The sequence below is a fragment of the Pelophylax lessonae genome (assembly GCF_965119305.1).
Source record: "Pelophylax lessonae genome assembly, chromosome: 10".
In the NCBI taxonomy this organism is placed as follows: Eukaryota; Metazoa; Chordata; class Amphibia; order Anura; family Ranidae; genus Pelophylax; species Pelophylax lessonae.
Genome location: NC_138777.1, coordinates 73,835,651 through 73,856,074, shown reverse-complemented (window position 1 = coordinate 73,856,074; position 20,424 = coordinate 73,835,651). Strand labels below are relative to the sequence as shown.

Here is a 20,424-nt window from a genome sequence, read left to right as displayed (position 1 = left end):
CCCATTGTCAGCAATGGAACGATTTAATATCGGTGTGACTCCTATCGCAGCTATTATGAAAAAGTTGCCTGCACTACTTTTTTACCAATTTAATTTCGACTTGCAAAGACTTCTGTTAAGTGAAGTACAACCAAAGAAAAGGAACACTGCGCTAGAGTATAAGAAAGCTTCCAGCACTAAGAGTCAAGATACAAGCTCCAAACTGATAATTCTAAATAAAGTGCAGCGCTAGTATGATGACAACAGATCACACAATGGCTTAGGGAAAACCTCTATCATATGATCCCACCACTATGCATGATAATAGACAATAAATAGTATAAGGCCCCTTTCACACTTGAGCGACTTTGGACTGCAAAGTTGCATGACAAGTCGTACCCCATGATTTCCAATGAGTACCATTAATAACCTGTGCAATTTCAAAGTAGTCTCTGCACTACTGTGATCCGACTTTGATGCAGCTTGAGGTCCATAGACCTCAAGATTACACAGGCATTGCTTCAAGTCACGTCAAAGTCGTGCGACTTCCGGGTCATACAAGTGTGAAAGGGCCCTAAATAGATGGTTTTATGTAAATCTCGAAGATCAAGAACCTGTGAATCAATAAGCCAGTGAACATAAATGATGAGAAATATTGGAAACACATATACATGTCTGTTTAATTTTTAATTTAATTTTAATTTAATTTAATTGAAATTTGTTCATATAAAAAAGATCCACACTCTTCACTGAAAGTTCTTCTCTGCGCTCTGTGATAGATGACAGACAGGTGAAGAAATCTGTGATGCTGAACCAGGTTAGCAGCCAGAAAGGATCATGCTCCACAAGGCAGATAGATGACACAAGCTGCTTACCAGATATCAATGATCACTGAATCACAGGTGGTCAAAAAATGCCCGGGGAATCCGGTCTCCCTCCAACCATATGTAGCTCACACTGCTCCAGCAACACTCACAGATGAAAGCACGAAACGCGCTTCCATAGTGCAGTACAATAAGGCTGATTATTTGGCAAGGATAAAAAGATACAATTACAAGATTTCAATGTAAAACCAGCATATGATCGATAGTAGCATGTAAAAAGTTGGCGGCGTTCCTATGGGCTTCCCCCCAGAAATCGCAAGCCGCAATGAAATCAACAGTGCAAGTCACACTAATATGCGACTTTCAAATGGCGCTGAAGTGGCGCCATTTCAAAGCCGCACCAGTGTGAACGGGGTTTTAAAGAGGAAGGAAACTTCCATGGATTGTTTGTACCTATAGGTAGGCCTATAATAAGGCTTACCTATAAGCACTGTAAATATCTCCTAAACTTGCACTATTTAGAAGATATTTACTGTATATGCCTCCGATGATGTCATGCGCTCTGAAGGAACGACCACCTGTGCAGTTTCACAGCCCTGAGCCGTGACCCGCGGCTCCCACACACATGCGCGGGAGTGACGTCACGCGGCTCCGGACAGTCACACAGCGGGAGTCTGCGGCCCTGGGAAGGAAGGCAGGTGAAGATGGATGCGGCCTCCAGCGGTGACAACGAGGGTTTTCGTTAGCAGGTAAGTTTCATATAATGTACTAGTATGCGATGCATACTAGCATGCAGGTCAGGAAAAAGGAAAAAAACATTTATACATTTCTTCAGTTACTTCCTGGTTTCCAGTCCTAGGCAAATTATGTCATACATCCCAGGATTCTTTAGGAGGGGCCTGGCCTTAGGGAAGTAAATGCTATGTGAATCATCTGCCCTTACTCAAGATGGCCTTGGCCAGAAATGTAGGGGGTGTTTTTCAAAGTGATTTTTTTTTTAGCAAAATAAAGGATAGAGACATGGAAGAATGGTGAGTTTGCTTTGAATATTAACCACTCAAGCTTTTGGAAGGTTTTGTCCCCTTTATGACCAGGGCATTTTTTGCTATTCCAGTGTGCTACTTTGACATTGCTTTTTTTACACACAAATAGAGACATTGCATGTGATTCGCACCTCATTGCTGTGCACATCACATACAGTTTGTATGGCTGAAATCTCATCGCTTTTGGACCAAAATGGTGCAGGACCTGTTTTTTGGTCCGCACAGGAATCGGATCTCATGGGTTTCAGACCCATGCGATCTAATTCCCGTACGATTTCCCAGTTCGCACTGCATTCTGCAAACCGATTTTTGGGTGTAATTAACTTTACATTGACACCAGCAGCAGTGTGAACTGCCTGCGAGTGTGATGCGACGTGGGAACCTGCACAGGAATTACTGTGGTTCCTTCAGCGCATCAGTGTGAACTCCGTCCCAAGACAAATCCAGATGCCTGAACATGTCCGAATACTGGAAAACACTGACCGCCAATCCTGTCACTTAACCAAGCCCATCTTTCCTACCTCACACACAGTAAAAATCTGCCCAAATTTTTTTAGCCCTTTTTGTTAGTGTTGGATAGAGTAGGGAAGGGTTAACATATCTGCCAGTTGTTTTTTTTTTCTGTGTCCTCATTTGCCATGGTTTAGCGAGTTATCTGTCCCAGGTGGCGCCAGTAACTGGAACACACAGGGAGAAAGAAATTTAAAGGAGTTGTAAAGTCAGAATGTTTTTTTTTTATCTTAATGCATTCTATGCATTAGGATAAAAAACCTTCTGGGTGTAGCAGCCTCCCCAGCACACCCTAATACTTACCTGAACCCGATCTCTGTCTAGCGATGTCCACGAGTCCCTCGGCCGTCGGGGACTCTCTCTCCTGATTGGCTGAGACACAGCAGGGTCGCCAGTGGCTCCTGCGGCTGTCAATCAGTCAGTCAGCCAATCGGGAGAGAGGGGGGTGGGGCCAAATGGTAGCTCCATATCTGAATGGACAGACAGAGCTGCAGTTCAACTTGGGTGCCCCCATAGCAAGCTGCTTGCTGTGGGGGCACTTGACTAAAGGGAGAGGCCAGGAGCTGCAAAGAGGGACCCGAGAAGACGAGGATCCGGGCTGCTCTGTGCATATCCACTGCAACAGAGGAGGTAAGTATAACATGTTTGTTGTTTTTTTTTTTAAAAAAAGAGACTTTACAATTACTTTAAAGAGAAATAAGGTTCTAACTCTTTCTCGTTCTGCTTATATTATAATTATAGTGGAAGATTAGAGTAATACATAGGAAAAGTGTTTATAGATTTTGATTAGCTCTGTGTTTTTGGAGCTAGGAAGAAGAAGAGCTAAGTGAACCTGTTCAGGGGAAAAATCACAGTTCCATGTTAAAGCTGAACTCTAGCCAAACAAGCATTTGAGATATGCAGTGCATCCGGAAAGTATTCACAGCACTTCACTTTTTCCACATTTTGTTATGCTACAGCCTTATGCCAAAATGGATTAAATTAATTATTTTCCTGAAAATTCTACAAACAATTCCCTATAATGACAACATGAAAGAGGTTTGAAATCTTTACAAATGTATTAAAAAATCACATGTATATAAGTTTTCGCAGCCTTTGCCATGACACTCAATATTGAGCTTAGGTGCATCCGGTTTCCTCTGATCATCCTTGAGTTGTTTCTACAACTGGATTGGAGTCCAGAGTGGTAAATTCAGTTGATTGGACATGATTTGGAAAGGCACACACCTTTCTATATAAGGTCCCACAGTTGTCAGAGCACAAACCAAGCCATAAAGTCCAAGGAATTGTTTGTAGACCTCCAAGACAGTATTGTTTCGAGGTACAGATCTGAGGAAGGGTACAGAAAAATGTCTCCAGCATTGAAGGTCCCAATGAGCACAGTGGCCTCCATCATCCATAAATGGAAGAAATTTGGAACCACCAGGACTCTTCCTAGAGCGGGCGGCCCGGCCACACTGAGCGTTCAGGGGAGAAGGGCCTTTAGTCAGGGAGGTGACCAAGAACCCGATGGTCACTCTGACAGAGCTCCAGCATTTCTCTATGGAGAGAGGAGAAACTTCAAGAAGAACAATCATCTCTGCAGCACGCCACCAATCAGGCCTGTATGGTAGAATGGCCAGACAGAAGCCACTCCTCAGCACAAGGCACATGACAGCTCGCCTGGAGTTTGCCAAAAGGCACCTGAAGAAATCTCAGACCATGAGAAACAAAATTCTCTGGTCTGATGAAACAGATTCAACTCTTTGGCCTGAATGGCAAGCGTCATGTCTGGAGCAAACCAGGCACTGCTCATCACCTGGCCAACACCATACTTACAGTGAAGCATGGTGGTGACAGCATCATGCTGTGGGAATGTTATTCAAAACTGAGAGAGTAGTCAGGATCGAGGGAAAGATGAATGCAGCAATGTGCAGAGGTATCCATGATGAAAACCTGCTGCCGAGCTCTCTGGACCTCAGACTGGGGCGAAGGTTCCTCTTCCAACGGGACAACGACCCTAAGCACACAGCCAAGATAACAAAGGAGTGGCTATGGGCCAACTCTGTGAATGTCATTTGGTGGCTCAGCCAGAGCCCAGACTTAACCCGGATTGAACATCTGTGGAGAGATCTGAAAATGGCTGTGCACCAATGCCCCCCATCCAACCTGATGGAGCTTTAGAGGTTCTGCAAGAAAGAATGGAAGAAACTGCCCGAAAATAGATGTGCCAAGCTTATAGCATCATATTAAAAAAGACTTGAAGCTGTAATTGGTGCCAAAGGGGTTTCAACAACGTACTGAGCAAAGGCTGTGAATACTTATGAACATGTGATTTTTTTTTTTAGTTTTTTATTTTTAATACATTTGCAAAGATTTCAAACAAACTTCTTTCATGTTGTCATTATGGGGTATTGTTTGTAGAATTTTGAAGAAAATAATTAATTTAATCAATTTTGGAATAAGGCTGTAACATGACAAAATGTGGAAACAGTGAAGCGCTGTGTACCTGGGTGTGGACCTGAGTAGAGGAAATGGACACATGCCCCTCTACGCAGTCTGAAAGAGAAACATGCACAGCTACGGTTGTCAATCACAGGCTGTGTGCTGGAGCTCCCCTTCTGTTCCCCTGGATCTCTTGGAGTGGGCATAACCTGTCTAAAGTGACCCATGCAGATAGCAGAGGAAGGAGACAGCAGGCAAAAATCATAGCTTTGGGCTGAGGCAAGTACACACTATACGGCGGTGGTATAAAACTCAATTTAATCGTGGGCTGCTTCTGTATTGTGGTTGTCCTTAAAGGGCCAGTTGTATCTGTAAGACTATATAAATGTACCTACTCTTTATCATATTAAATATTTATGGATTATTATTGGTTCTAGTACTAACCTAAGACTTACAGTAAGCTGTGAATGGCAGATGCAGACCAGCATGGGGCCCACTCACTCTCCTGTAGCAGATGATTTAAGTCTGAAAAGGAGGGTCACACACCGCTGGTATCATCCACATGAAACTTTATTGGAGACTGTTCAGACAGAGCATGTCTGCCATGGTGTTCTGTCTGAGCCATCTTCAATAACGTTTCTTGTGGATGATACCAGCGGTGTGCGACCCTCCTTTAGCATAGAAGGGTATTATTCTCACATTAATTATAGCCAGATGCCCCAGGGCACCCCACCCCCCCCCCCCAACATCCCATGTCAGCAGCTCCCCCACCATCAGAAATCAGGGATTCCCTATCCTCCCTCACATCATAATCTAACCCCCTTACTTTGTGCAACTGCCAGGAAAAAAATGGGGGTGGAGCTGGGAAGCAGACAGTGCAGGGTCTGGAGGAGGACCATGGAAGGGCTGGAGTCAGCTGCCGGAAGCCCCTGAATGTTGAGACCAGGGCAGGCGTAGATGAGGGGGTGCTGCAGCTGAACAGAGAGGCACAGGATCTGTAGGAGTTCTATCTTCTTTGCTGCTGACTGTTGAGACAAGGTGGGGGGGGGGGGGGATGAAGAGGGTGCCCCAGCTGCAGTAGAAGTGCAAGATTCAGCCCTCGGGCATTGGTTTTGACACATGTGCTATAGAAGCATGTGCTTTGTTCATTTTTCATTTTAGAGGTTTACAACCACTATAATGCTCCAAAAGAAGTGGTATATTGCCAGCTATTGCAGTCAGACAGCCACAGCATCTGCAACTGCCTGAATACATGAACTGTGACTGCATCCGCAGACAATTTTCCACTTAGCTCCTTTGATTTTTAAATCAATTTTTGTCAAGCTGGGTGGTACCAACAAGACCACCTATGGCACAAATTTTGACCAAGTCAGCAGGAATCACCCCAAAATCAAACCACTGAAGGCCAGCTTATTTTGTGTACGTTACCAGGGTTGTGTGTCAAGAAATAAGGTTGTGAAAAAGTGTAGATGTGACATCAGCCAGTGGTTTAAAAATGGTAAAAAATTTGAATTTACAGAAGGATGGCCGTTTGGGACTTTCAGGTTTTTTTCCTCTTATTACCTCTGTTTGACAAGCATGTATTTATTATTACATGACATTGTCGGTGTTGGCTGTACCTAATTCTCCCATAGCCCAATCTGTTGTTGTAATGACTGCATGCATGCTAGTAGGTGAAGCTTCATTTCACATTCAGTACAAGATGTAAAGCTATGTAGCCATATAGTTCTAAATGGGTAAATAAACTGGCTTTTAAAATACTATATCTTTAAAAAAAAAAAAAAAGAAACGGGGGGGGGGGGGGGGGGGGTTCATCCCAATTGAGAAAAAAAAAAAGAAAAAAGTTTGTTCCCTCGTCACCTCCTCCCATGCTCTCCTCCAGGACTTTTCCAGAGCCTCTCCAATCCTATGGAACTCCTTACCCTTATCTGTCCGATTATCTCCTACTCCAGTGATGGCGAACTTTGGCACCCCAGATGTTTTGGAACTACATTTCCCATGATGCTCAACTACACTGCAGAGTGCATGAGCATCATGGGAAATGTAGTTCCAAAACATCTGGAGTGCCAAGGTTCGCCATCGCTGTCCTACTCTATTAGCTTTTAGACGATCCCTGAAAACCCTTCTCTTCAGAGAAGCCTATCCTACCCACACCTAACAACTGTACTTCCATTTTCTCCATCAGCCCATCCCCTACAGTTATTGCCTTTTATTTCACTTGACCCTCTCTTCTAGATTGTAAGCTCTAACGAGCAGGGCCCTCTGATTTCTCCGGCATTGAGTTGCATTGTAACTGTATTGTCTGCCCTCATGTTGTAAAGCGCTGCGCAAACTGTTGGCGCTATTATAATAATAATATTTGGGACTTTGGAGGCACACCATGTTACATAAAAATATTCCTACTTTATTAATAGATGGATAACATACATAAAAGAAATATACATTAGATGTCATTGTATTCTACATAAACTTGTGAGATATCCAAATAGAGAACTTAAAATCAACTTCTGATCAGATAATACATTTGTATCCTGGAATATTGATCTTTTGTGGTTTGACGCATTTCATGGACAATATCCACTTCTGGTGCCAGCAATGTATAGTATTGTTCACAAAACGATTTAAACAGAAACATAGTGATATTAAATATAAACATTATACACCACGATATACTCGTATTAGGTTGTCACCCTGGGTGGAGAACTGGCTTTTACTTCCCAGAAGGAAGATCTGATGTTTTATAGATAGTTCAGTAAGCACATGCTAGGTTGTACAATCTTTGGTTGGTAAGTTGTGCTTGATTTAGAATTTTGTGAAAATCGAATAATAGTACAAAGTTACTGTTAGGCTTCTTTCACACGGCCTCTCAGTTTATTTCATCCGCTGCGGCACTTTTTTTTTTTTACGGACACGGATGACACTTGTGTCATCCGGTCCGTATGTCCGCATATCATCCCATCCGTTTGCGGATGATATACGGACATAGTGCATGTCTATGTGATTGCGGATGTCAGCGGGTGACACCGCTGACATCCGATTTTGCGTCCTTTCCATTTTTTAAACGGAAGAAAAATAGGGTTCTGTTCCGTTCCAAACAACGGAACAGAACTGAAAGGACGCAAATTGGATGTCAGCGGATGGTCATCTGCTGACATCCGCAATCCCATTGACATGCATTATGTCCATATATCACCCGCAAACGGATGGGGTGATATACGGACATACGGAACGCCCATGTGAAAGGAGCCTTATATATTTTATGATGTGTGGGTATATCTACACTGAACGGTTTAACTGTGTTTTTATTGCATAATTCTTCTTCCATAAGGGTGCTTTTCTTCTGCAGACTGCTCATAGTCTTTGTGGTTGTTTTTTACAGGGATGGTGGTATGTAACTGGGTAGTCATACTCAGTGTCTGCATCACAGTACTTTGTGTATTTGATCCAACTGGAAGAACATTTGTGAAGTTACGAGCAACAAAGAGAAGGCAAAGGAATTTGCGCACATACAACTTGCGGTGAGAAAGAACTCTTATTCATCCTTAAATGTTTTAGCGTTCCCTGTAGGTTTACAGTTCCATTGTCTTCTGCACAGTGTAGCTCATTCTTCAGTATACCCACCTGAATAATTCCTTCTCTCATAGGCACCGTCTGGAAGAAGGCCAAGCCAGCAGCTGGACTCGTCGTCTGAAAGTCTTCCTGTGCTGCACTCGCACTAAGGACTCTCAGTCTGTAAGCTTACAAACACGATGATTACTTTAACAGATCGGTTAATGCTGCATCTGTATAGCCTAGTGCAGGGTTCTGATTCTTCCATATCAGATGAAATTGCACATTCAAATTTGTGAATGCTTTAAAATACATATACAAATGATGTTTTGGAGCACTTTTTTTCTAAAAGTACTAAATGAATTTTGGGAAAATTTAGGCGGTACTTTGTGGGAAATGTATGCAAATAAACCACCATAGGAAAAAAAAAAAAAAACACTTCTAGGTAATTGGCACACAAGTGGCTAAGTGGTGTTTGGAAAAGTCTAGGCAATGCTACTTGGAAAGATTTGCAAATAACTCTCTGAGGACCAAGATCCCATTTCCAAGTAATAGCAACTTTTTATTGTGTGTTTTTAAACATGTGATGTGTATCGGTATTTGGATTGCAACATTTGCCCTCTGTGATGATATCCAGTGTGGGAGTGCAGAAAATCCATAACATACACTCAGTGGTGAAAGGAGTTTTATAAGGTGCCTCATATTTCACTGAATGGTCATTGCATCCCAGTTCCCGATTATTTGAACTGGGAATTGCAGTCTTACATTCTACCTACAGTATCATTAAGCCTAGGTTCACACTACTGCAGTGCGACTTTGATCCAGTTTTCAATGCAATTTTGTAGTGCGAGTTGGTGGGATCTGGATACGTTTTTAAAACAAGTTTTTACTACTGTGACTGATCCCTGCCATCAGTCAACAAGGATGAGTCACTGGTTGTTAAGTAGCCGGCACCTTCCGGCATCTGCAGTGTGAGTTGGTGCGATCTGGATGAGTTTTTAATGCAAAATTTTACTACTGCGACTCATCCCTGCCATAAGTCAACAGGGATGATTCACTAGTTGTTCAGTAAGCCGGCACCTTCCGGTTTCCTAACAACCATTAGTAATCTCTGCTGTCAGCGGGTGCCAGTTCCTAACAACCAGCACAAACTGCACTATAAAATGGATCAAAAAGAACGCAGATGCGATTTTAATGCATGTCCATTGAAGTCTATGGACCACTAAATCACACTGCATGGCACCAGACTCGCGCAGGACCCTTTTCAAAATGGATTCGCAGTTGCACTGCATGTGTGTTAAGTTGCTTCATAGAAACTGATGTTGTTTCACTTTTCATGCGATTCAATGCATTCCAAGTCCCATTATAAATTACATCAGTGTGAACCAGGCCTAAAAGGGAATGTCGGTATTCTTACTTGTCTGTCCAAATATAAGGCTACTTTTTGATCCTTGCTGTGTCTGAATAGATGGATTATAAAAACAAATCCTCAGGGTAACCAAAAGTACACATTTGACACTCCTATATCTGGATAATAGTTTTACTGATTTACTATTTCTCTTTCATTCATTGACGGACACAGTTCCCAATCCTCTTAACCATTAAATTATACCTCCCCTACTGGAGTAGGCCACGAGGCAGAAAAAAAGTCTGGCTACGCCTATGGGCAGTCCCAGGGGGTATACTCCCTCTCTCTGCTAGAGGTACTCAGTGTTTTTCTGCATAGTCAGGAATAAGGACCTAGTTCCTTGCTGGGATTTCTGGTCCTGGCAATTTTTTATTTTAGATAGATTTTTTCTCCGGTTTTTTTTTTGCCTGTGAGATCTACAATTAACTGCCGGACTGGGCGACGGGCTGGATAATCTAGATCCAGCAGTCACCTCAGTTTGGCCAGCGAGCGAGCACAGACCTCACCTCTGCGCTGGGTCAGCCGTGACATAGCCCCACCGGCCAGAGGCTGGCGACGGGGTTGGGGGGGGGGGTGCGTTGCTGGTGACCGGACGATCAGCTGTGCAGGAGGCTATACCTTGTGGGGGCTTCTGCCAGGGCCCCCTGTTCTATCTGGGCCTGTCCTTGAGGCCTAGGGATCCCTCCTGGGTCCCTGGGAGTCTTGTGGTGCCACGCAGGACTGCCGTTTTATTGTAGCCTTGTGCTGCAATGCACTGCGACTATGTTTGTGTAGTCCGGTGATTATTTTGCGGTGGTCTGCCATAGAAAACAATAGCGGCCATGTCTGTGGAGCCTTCTGGGTGGTGTTTTCGGCAGTGGTAGCCCCTCCTCATCCCTGTGGTGCTGACTCCTGGATCTTTTTGTTTCCTGATCCCTGCTCACGCAGTGCAGATTCTCCTGGTGGCTGTGGTGCCTGGTTTCTGCGGGGTGGTGAGTCTGGTGGGGTTCCCAATTTTTGGGGAAAAAATACACTTTCATGAATTAGAAGAAAAAAAACAGTGTAAAGTTAGCCTGATTTTTTTTTTTTTTTGTATAATGTGAAAGATGATGTTACATGAGTAGATACCTAACATGTCATGCTTTAAAACTGTGGAATCGCAGCAACTACGTTAATTAGAAATCTACATAGGCAACGCTTTATGTTGGGGGCAAGCTATGTATGTGCTTGCTTCTGTGCGCGAGCATGGAGAAATGGGGCGCTTTTTCTTAGTTTTTTTTTTTATTGTTTTTTTACACTGTCTCTCTAAAAATAAATTTTTGATCACTTTTTTGCTGTCACAATGAATGTAAACATCCCTTGTGACAGCAATAATCACATATCAGGTATTTTTTTTTCTATAAGACCCCAAATCCATCCTTTGCACATAAAAGCGTGCAAAACATCAACTTTGGCTGTTTCGAATACTGTCATTTTTTAAAAGTCTGGCGCCTACAAGGCTCCAGTAAACCGAAAGTGATGTCATGACATCGCTTCCGGGTTAGTAGATCCAAGACCTGATCAAAGCCGATTTCGGCTTTGTTCTGGTCTCCGGCCAGCTGGTGGATGTGACGGCTGGTCGCTTGGGCCGCCCGGTGGGACAGGGGGAATGCCCCATCTCACTGCTTGTAATAACAGCCGAGTAGCTGATTAGCTGCATCTGTTTTTTACAAGAAAGCTGATCGTCTGCTCTAAAAAAAACTGTAAAGGGGGGATGCCTGCAGCTGCAGGCATCACTCCGGTACAACCGCTTGAGGCAGAAGGTCACATATATGCATTATGTCTTTACTCCCCCTATCCTCATCATTGGAGAAATAGATTGCAAACTGGTAGGAGAAGGCGGTCCTCAATATTTTATTTATTCATTTCAGGTACTTATAGCGCTGTCAATTTACACAGCGCTTTACATATACATTGTACATTCACATCAGTCCCTGCCCTCAAGGAGCTTACAATCTAAGGTCCCTAACTCACATACATACACAGTAAGGCCAATTTTTTTATACAGGATCCAATGCCACCCGATATGAAGCCTACTACTCTCAATACAGGTTACGTATAAACTGTGCAGTGGGCTTGTATATTCAAATTACAGCTGTCTAATTATGTAAGCTGTTGGTTTAAATGAGCACATTGGATGTAAAATAGCATAGGAACTGCATCTAGTTCAGTATATTTTTGTACAGGCAGTATTAGGAAGTGTCACACTTCAAGTAGGTTAATCAGTAAATGTTACGTTATACACCATTACGCTTCCTGCGTGTGACCTAAATTTGTCTCTTTTCCCAGGATGCCTATTCAGAGATCGCCTATTTGTTTGCAGAGTTTTTTCGAGATCTGGATATCGTTCCTTCTGATATCATCGCTGGGTTAGTCCTGTTACGCCAGAGGCAAAGGGCAAAAAGAAATGCAGTATTGGATGAGGCAAGTCCTGTCAGATTTTATGGTATTTTTGAAAAGATGGGCCTCATTTATGAAAGTTTATATGGAAAGAACTGGCATTTTCTGTAGCAAAACAGCAGCCAACAGGACCCTTTATTCTCCCAGTGTGGTATTATATAATAAAAGGGACAACATCTCTGTCAGATCACCCATTTCACATGGACACTCCTTAAATAGAACACAGACTGGATATTACTTCTAACCTCATTCGAAAGTAGATGCAAAAATGACCCACATTCAGCAGGTCTAATTTCTTTCTTATACACGACCCTTACATTTCCCATGCAGGGCTTCCCGGGATCCAAGGGAATCTTTAGATGTTTTACAATGGAACAAAATTGGGTTAGCAATGGCAAAATGTTCTACTAATTTCCTTATAAAGGGTAGGAAGTCTGGGGAGTCACAAATCACACAAAACCTTCATGTACAGAGTGGAAGCGGCCTCAGCCTAGACTCCATCCAAGCCAAACCCCAGACATATTTCGTCATGGGCAGGGTGAAACCAGTCGGGAGCATGGCCTGGATGGAGTTTAAGCTAAGGCTGCTTCTACTCTTTACATGAAGGTTTTGTGTTAGGTGTGCCTCCCCAGACGACTTACCCTTTATTATTGACTTCTATGGAGCTGAGATGAGCTCTTTCCCTGCCTGCGCTCCCAGCGGTTATCAGCATATAAGGACCTACTAGAGCCTGAAGTGGCACCCTCAATTTCTTTGTATGGGTTCACAGTGACTACTCTGGGCCCAAGAAAATGGCCGCAAGCTGCTATTACACACCCACAGCTTCTCCACTTTGTTTCCGAGGATGCAGGGCGCATGGAACAATACATCATATCTCGTGGCAATACCCAAAAGTCTAGAAACTGCCTATATGGGTATATAATTTGACTTAAACCATTTTCTATAAGAATCCACTCAGCAACCCCCAGGAAGCCTTAAGCTGGCCATGTATTGGTATGCTGGCTGTGTTGAGCGATTTTGTTTCCTTACACCCGCCGAATGTAGTCATCTAAATAGACCAACTTCTGATCTTGCCACTAAGGAAGAAAAGCTAACAATTTCCCCTTTATTAGCTACACATCAAACTATAGCTAAAGCTTGCAGACAATCCTTTCTGAACCTTATGAGGGTAAAGTAGCAGATTATGGGCACAGTGATCATAGAGAAACGTACTTCTATACTAAAAGATATACACCCTAAATTCTAATGTAGCACCCTACAGGTAGGTGCTAGGTAAATGCATAGTGGGCCTTGTCTGCCTTACAGCAGGGCCATGATTGCTTTTTGGTTAGAGTTTCATGGCTTCCAGGTGTGTCTGCTGAGAGGGGAGTCTCGCCACTGGCTCTGTGAGAGGCTTCTCATAGGGCAGTGGAGGAAACCCAATCAGGGACACATTCAGGCTTGTAACTACCCCAGAAGGGAGATTCTGCTGCAAAAGATTCTGGGAGTGGGTATAAGTCTGAGGGGCGTGCGTGACTCGTGGTCTTTGGCGGGAAGCAGAGTCCCAGGAGGGAGAAGGACAGCTGTCTCTCCTCCTGTCAGAGAAGGTGGATGTCTCAGGTGCTGCCTGAGAATCCAGAGAGTGCTGAGTTAAGGCTGAAGGGGATCCGGTGTGCCGAGAACCAGAGGAGAGCGAGAGGGGTCGAGTCCCAGGAAAGCCTACACAGGTCGTGAGTACTGAGGATTGCCCCTGGGGGTCTGCCTAGAGTCAGTGGGGACCACTCCAGAGAAGGTTCTAGGATCCAAGTATCCGCTAACTGTAAAGGGGGTGCCTGGTCAGAGGACCCTGAAGTGATAAAGGGGGTACCTGTAGTTTGGGCCTGAAGAGTCAGTGCACAGTGTGTAGTGCATCAGTTAGGAGTTGCAGCGATACAAGAATCCACAGCAAGCTACCTCAAGCCAGGCTGGAGAGAGTAGTCAGTGACTTTACAGTGCATGCAGTGTCAGATGTTCAATGTTCTACAATCCTGCATCTTTTGGACTCAAGTCGGAGTTGCAGCACAGCTTTCAGAGATACAGTGTGTTCAAAACTCCAGTAAGCGTTGGCTAGCGTCGGCTGGCGTCAAGACAGCGCTAACGGGGATTTTTGCTATAAAGTCCCGGAATTGTACATAGTCAAGCCAAAGGAGTATCACACTCATTCCCTTCTCCCATCCCCTAAAATACAATAAAACAACCAAACAAAGATGCCGGAGTTGTCAATGTGTCAGTTCTCACACCCAGGGTCGCAGCTTACATGGGCTGGAGCCGGTAACAATGGCAGACCCACCTTGCTAAATATTGCTACACTAAGTATGGTCTCCATGGCTAGAGTACAACCGCAAACTGAATCTTGACCACTCCTTACTCTCGCTTTGTAAAACAAATAGGCTCCATGAACTGGGAACTTCTGGCTGGGCCCCTGACACCTACTCTTTCTACCCCCAACCCTGGTTCTTTTCTTTTCTCTTACTGCAAACTATCTCCTAAGCTCCGGCTGGATTTAACTTTCTTCTCCTTTAAACCCATCTAAATATTGTTAGAGCTCAAGGCAATACCCTGTACCTTGGGAAGGTGCATCAAAATACCATTTGCACATTTTTTAGGCCACCTGTGCGCAGGCAGGTCCACAGTCTCTCCCAACCCCCCCCTTCCCTCCCCCCGATCCCTCCCCCCTTCCCTCCCCCTGATCCCTCCCCCCTTCCCTCCCCTCTTCCTTTTACCACCCGGCCCATGAACCACCACATCCTCTGGCTTCTTTTGCTGGGTTTAGCCCATATTATGTCATGTTGAATACAAACATGACATAATATAAGTCTTTCCTATTTGTTCACTTGTACTTAGCACCTCTGACATTCTATACTGCATGTTATAAAATGTATAATATCTTTGTGCTTCGTTCTGATTGTATTAAATCATTAACGTGTTTGTTACCCCAACATTTGACATTCTTGACATGTGCCTGCTGTAATGTGTACTTGTATGAGAAAGTATCCAGTTGTTTGTATTGCTTCCTTTTGTGTGAAATCCCTGGTGTTCCTGCCAGTCCCTCTGCTTTCTTATTAAAAACTGACCACACTAAGTAGGAGAGCAAAACATGGTCAGTTCTCTAGCAGTGCTGGGAACTCAGCCTGCTCTCCTCCAATGATCAGACTTGTCCTAACATGCCCCCCTGTACATCCATTCATTGGGAAGCTCAGTGTACTGTTACTGCTCCTCCTCCCAGCTCCTACGCAGCTGAGAACAGAGGGAATGTGATCACTTAATAAAAAAGGTATTGATAATGTTTTTTAATATCTATATACAAATGTTTTGTCTTTAATTTCCATTTGAACCACTTGATGACAGTATACCAGGGCTCAAAATTTAAAGTTCTGAGCTACTAGCCAGGCCTTCAGGGTTACTCGCCACCAGTTGCCCCACCCAACTCCTACCCTGCCACGCCCCTAAATCCGCCCTTAAACACGCCCTCATAAAATTACACTGTTAAATGTTTTTGCATTAATACAGAAGTTACAAAAATAAATATTAATAACAATGTTTTCAGTGCCCATCAGTGCAGCCTCATCAGTGCCCATCAAGGGTCTGGAGGGTGGGGGCTGAAGAGCACTGGGGAGGGCTGGAGGGGGGGCTGAAGAGCACTGGGGAGGGGGGGGGCTGAAGAGCACTGGGGGGGGCTGGAGGGGGGGCTGAAGAGCACTGAGGGGCTGGAGGGGGGGCTGAAGAGCACTGGGGAGGGCTGAAGAGCACTGGGGAGGGCTGGAGGGGGGGCGGAAGAGAACTGGGGAGGGCTGGAGGGGGGGCTGAAGAGCACTGGGGGGGCTAAAGAGGGGGGGGGGCTGAAGAGCACTAAGGGGCTGGAGAGGGGGGGGCTGTACAGCACTAGGGGGGCCAGCAAAAAAAAAAAAGAAGTTGGATAGGAGGGGGATGGGGGGCGGCTGCATATAGAGGAATTGATCTTTGCATATAAATTCCTCTATATGCAGCCACCCCACCGCTCCTTCTATGCAGTCACACAGGGAGGCAGCGGCTGCTCAATCTTCGGGCACTCACCTTCTTCCAGCCCCCGGGAGCGGAGCAGCGCAGACGGAGGGAGCAAGCTGCCTTAAGTGGAAGAGATGATTGGCGCGAGATAACCCCTATGCCAGTGTCAGAGCGCGGATCATCCAACCGTAACAGCTTGTAATTGCCGGGCGCTCGCTGACACACACAGTCCTGCCTCCTAGCCCGGCTTCTTTGATAGACGTCACACGTCCTGGTTGGCCAGGTGTTCTGTCCATCAAAGAAGCCGGGCTAGGAGGCGGGACTGTGTGTGTCAGCGAGCGCCCGGCAATTACAAGCTGTTACAGTTGGATGATCCGCGCTCTGACATTATTCAGTCCGTCAGGTGGCCGGCTTTACTCTCCTCTCGCTCCCGGAGCTCGCCCTACATAATTTTCCACTCGCAAAATGCGAGCAGGCGAGTGGAAAATTTAAGGGCTGCAGTATACTGTATATATTCGGTGACAAGGCAGCTTTCCTGCACTGGATCACGCACCTAGTATGTGATCCAGCACATCCGGGTCTGGGGTGCGCAACACCGGTGACCTGCTTCTGCTGTGATTGGACACAGCGGGAGCCAATCAGCGGACTCCACCGGGACACAAACATAACGGCGGTCTGCCTATTGAAACAAGGCAGACTGCCGTTCTGTCAGTAGGGAAGGTATTGATCCTGTGTTTCTGCAAAGCAGGAACACAGATCGATGCCTTCCACTAGTACTAGCACCTCCCCCACAGTAACCAAACACATTTTAGGCACCCAGTTAACCCTTTGATCGTCCCTGATGTTAACCCCTCCCCAGTCAGTGTCATTAGTACAGTGACAGTGCACATTTTTGGCACTGATCACTATATTAGTGTCACTGGTTCCCAAAAAATTGTCACTTAGAGGGGGTTATTTACTAAGACTGGAGAGTGCAAAATCTGGTGCACCTCTGCATAGAATCCAATCAGCTTCAAGGTTTTGTTGCCAAAGTGTAATTAATTAAGCTGAAGTTAGAAGATGATTGGCTACCATGCACAGCGGCACCACATTCTGACTGCACCAGTTTTAGTAAATCTCCCCCTTAGTGTCTGTTTTGTCCACCGCAATATCACAGTCCCGCTAGAAGTTACTGATCGCCGTCAATATTAGTAAAAAATAAATAAATAAAAATTCCCCAATATATTGCATAGTTTGTAGACGCTATAACTTTTGTGCAAACCAATCAATATATGCTTATTGGGATTTGTTTAACCAAAATACTTGTATCAGAATACAAATTGGCCTAAATTTATGAAGAAATTTGATTTTTTTTACATTTTTTTTATTGGATATGTTTTCTAGCAGAAAGTAAAAAAATATATATATATTTTAAAAAATGTACAGTCTTTTTTTGTTTATAGTGCAATAAATAAACCACAGAGGGGATCAAATACCACCAAAAGAAAGCTGTATTTGTGGGGAAAAAGGGACATCAATTTTATTTGGGTACAGCGTCGCATGACCGCGCTACTCAGTTAAATTAGTTAAAGTTCAGTTAAAGTAACACAGTGCCGTATCGCAAACAATGGCCTGGTTATGAACGGGGGTGAACCTTGCAGAGCTGAATTGGTTAAGCTGAATGGATCATTTACAATCACTTTAAAACCAAAATATCTGTGAAGGGACCACACCTTTGGCATACTTACTTTATTAAACGCAAAACAATTGGTGCTAACCAAAAACAGACCTGCGCAAACGGAGTGATATTTGACAATAAATTATCCAATAAATAAATGTATGTTATAGATTCTAGGAATTGCTTCCCCACTGCGAGCCGCAATATAAACGTGAAAACGTGAAAATGTAATACAAAGGGTGAGGATTGCGCTTAGCAGTCACTGTAAAGTGCTTTAGTGCATATGTGATTGGTCACAAGTTGCAAAATGTAAAGCAAAACTAATATACACAATAAATATATAAATGAATAAATGAACAATGGTGACTCATGTGATTCAAATAAAGTCCTTAAAGTGCTCAGTGCAGACTGTGTCTTCAGCAGCAAAACTTGGACTAAATGGTAAACCTTCACCAGACACCTCCACCCATGGGTAAGACAATATACCTCTTACCAGACAAAGATGATCCCCTGATGACGTCAGCGCGGCTGACGAAACGTGCGTCGGGACACGTGAGACCGTAGAGTTCCGGTGAGGTGGAGCGCAGATGCGCAAGCGGCGTCCCATCCACCGATCCAGTTGAATGTATTGTACTTCCAGGCGGAAAAGAACTGCTTTGATGTAAGTGCAACCTATTTCATTAAACCCCAGTATATGACGATATCACACCATTGGAGTTTCCTTGTTCTTCTTTTGCATTATGATACCCGGAGATCCGGAGGTCATTAAAGGCATTTGGGCTAATATCCTTTGAGCAAGAGACAGCGCTGAGGACTATTTTGAACCCATGTGGAGATCATTGCCGGTTTTGACCCCCTGTAATTAAGGGGTCATCTTTGTCTGGTAAAAGAGGTATATTGTCTTACCACTGGGTGGAGGTGTCTGGTGAAGGTTTGCCATTTAGTCCAAGTTTTGCTGCTGAAGACACAGTCTGCACTGAGCACTTTAAGGACTTTATTTGAATCACATGAGTCACCATTGTTCATTTATATATTTATTGTGTATATTAGTTTTGCTTTACATTTTGCAACTTGTGACCAATCACATATGCACTAAAGCACTTTACAGTGACTGCTAAGCGCAATTCTCACCCTTTGTAATACTTACTTCATTAACATTTGTTAGCTGACACACACTTTTGACAAAAGAGGCTCCATGTGGTGTACTGTTTTTTTGTTGGGTTTTTATGTTTTTGGAGTGAAAAGTCATGTGACCATCGCTGTTCTCTGCTTTCAGGCTAATAATGATATATTGGCTTTCCTTTCTGGCATGCCAGTCACCCGAAAAACAAAATACCTGGATCTAAAAAATACTGTGAGTATTCATGCTTTGATTTCATAGAAGTATATTTCTAGAGATTTTTCTACTCATTGAAGCCTTTCTCTTCCCTCTTTCAGCAAGAGATGCAACGCTACAAGGAGGTTTGTTATTACATGCTCTTTGCACTGGCAGCTTATGGCTGGCCCATGTACCTCATTAGAAAGCCAACATGTGGCATCTGTCGATTGGCGGGTGCATGCTCGTGAGTAGTCCAGTCATTTCTTGAGATTGTGCGCTTTCTTGATGTGTTTCTTCCTGTTAACATTTGTAACTTTGCTTGTTTTTTATTCATTTGCTCTTCATTATATGTCTAATTGAGCTTTTTTACGTTGGATATATTTGTGTTAAAGGGAAACTCCAGTCAAAAATGAAATTTTTTCCTATTAATAGTATGTTAAATATCTTTATCTTGGATATTATTCATGTTCTGGCTAGCTGCTTGTGTAGCTTAGAAAGTCTTATCTAAACTAGACAATCCGCTTCTTCCTGTTCTTCACCGTCAACGCGATCTCCCTTTATATGAATTTGCTATGCTGTCTTTCACTTCCTGAAAAGGTTGTCGGTCTTTCTTAGACAGGCATGCCTAGACCTGCCCAGCCCCGCCCCCATCCCTCCTATCCTTCACGGAACATGATCCCCTGTCTTCGTAGCCTTGTGTAGGCTAGCAGCTTTTCCTGAAGGGGGGGGGGGGTCACGTTACCAGCGCAATATATGAAAGAAATAAGGTAAAAAGAAACATTTTGAAAGTTTAGAAGGATACAGATCCATTTCTATTGCTCGATACATGTGAGTAATGAGTTTTAGGCTCAGTTTACCCTAGTACGACTTGTCATGCGACTTTGGACACATAAAGTCGCATGACAAGTCACAGCTGATTGATTTCAATAGGTCATGTTTCCCATCCATGCCACTTTGAAAAGGTGCCTGCACTACTTTGATCCAGAGAGTGTAAAGTTGGATCAAAGCTGCACTCAAAGTCACACTCTAAATCGCACAACTGAAGAGTCGCACTAGTGGAAACATAGCCACTAGACTAGAGTGCAACTTTGGAGTGCAACTTTAAGTGTAGCTTTGATCAAACTTTACACTTTCTGGATCAAAGTCACATCAAAGTAGTGCAGGTACCTTTTCAAAGTCGCTAATTTTCAAAGTCACATGGATGGGAACAGGTGCCATTGAAATCAATGGGCTGTGACTTTGTAGACTTAGTGTGGTTGCCTGTACTGTGATCATTGTAAACTGTGCGCTGA

At 44.0% G+C, this 20,424-nt stretch overlaps 1 protein-coding gene across 3 annotated transcripts in view; it reads left to right on the top strand.

Moving 5' to 3' along the window:
- The window catches only part of DAGLA (diacylglycerol lipase alpha), a 121,044-nt gene that overhangs the window by 77,398 nt on the left and 23,222 nt on the right, over positions 1-20,424 (top strand). For all 3 annotated transcript variants that reach the window (XM_082270117.1, XM_082270118.1, XM_082270119.1), the window contains 5 exons: positions 8,160-8,298; positions 8,425-8,512; positions 12,045-12,179; positions 19,091-19,168; positions 19,252-19,376. In XM_082270117.1, coding sequence (XP_082126243.1) covers positions 8,160-8,298; positions 8,425-8,512; positions 12,045-12,179; positions 19,091-19,168; positions 19,252-19,376 — 565 coding nt within the window. The remainder of the gene's footprint in view (positions 1-8,159; positions 8,299-8,424; positions 8,513-12,044; positions 12,180-19,090; positions 19,169-19,251; positions 19,377-20,424) is intronic.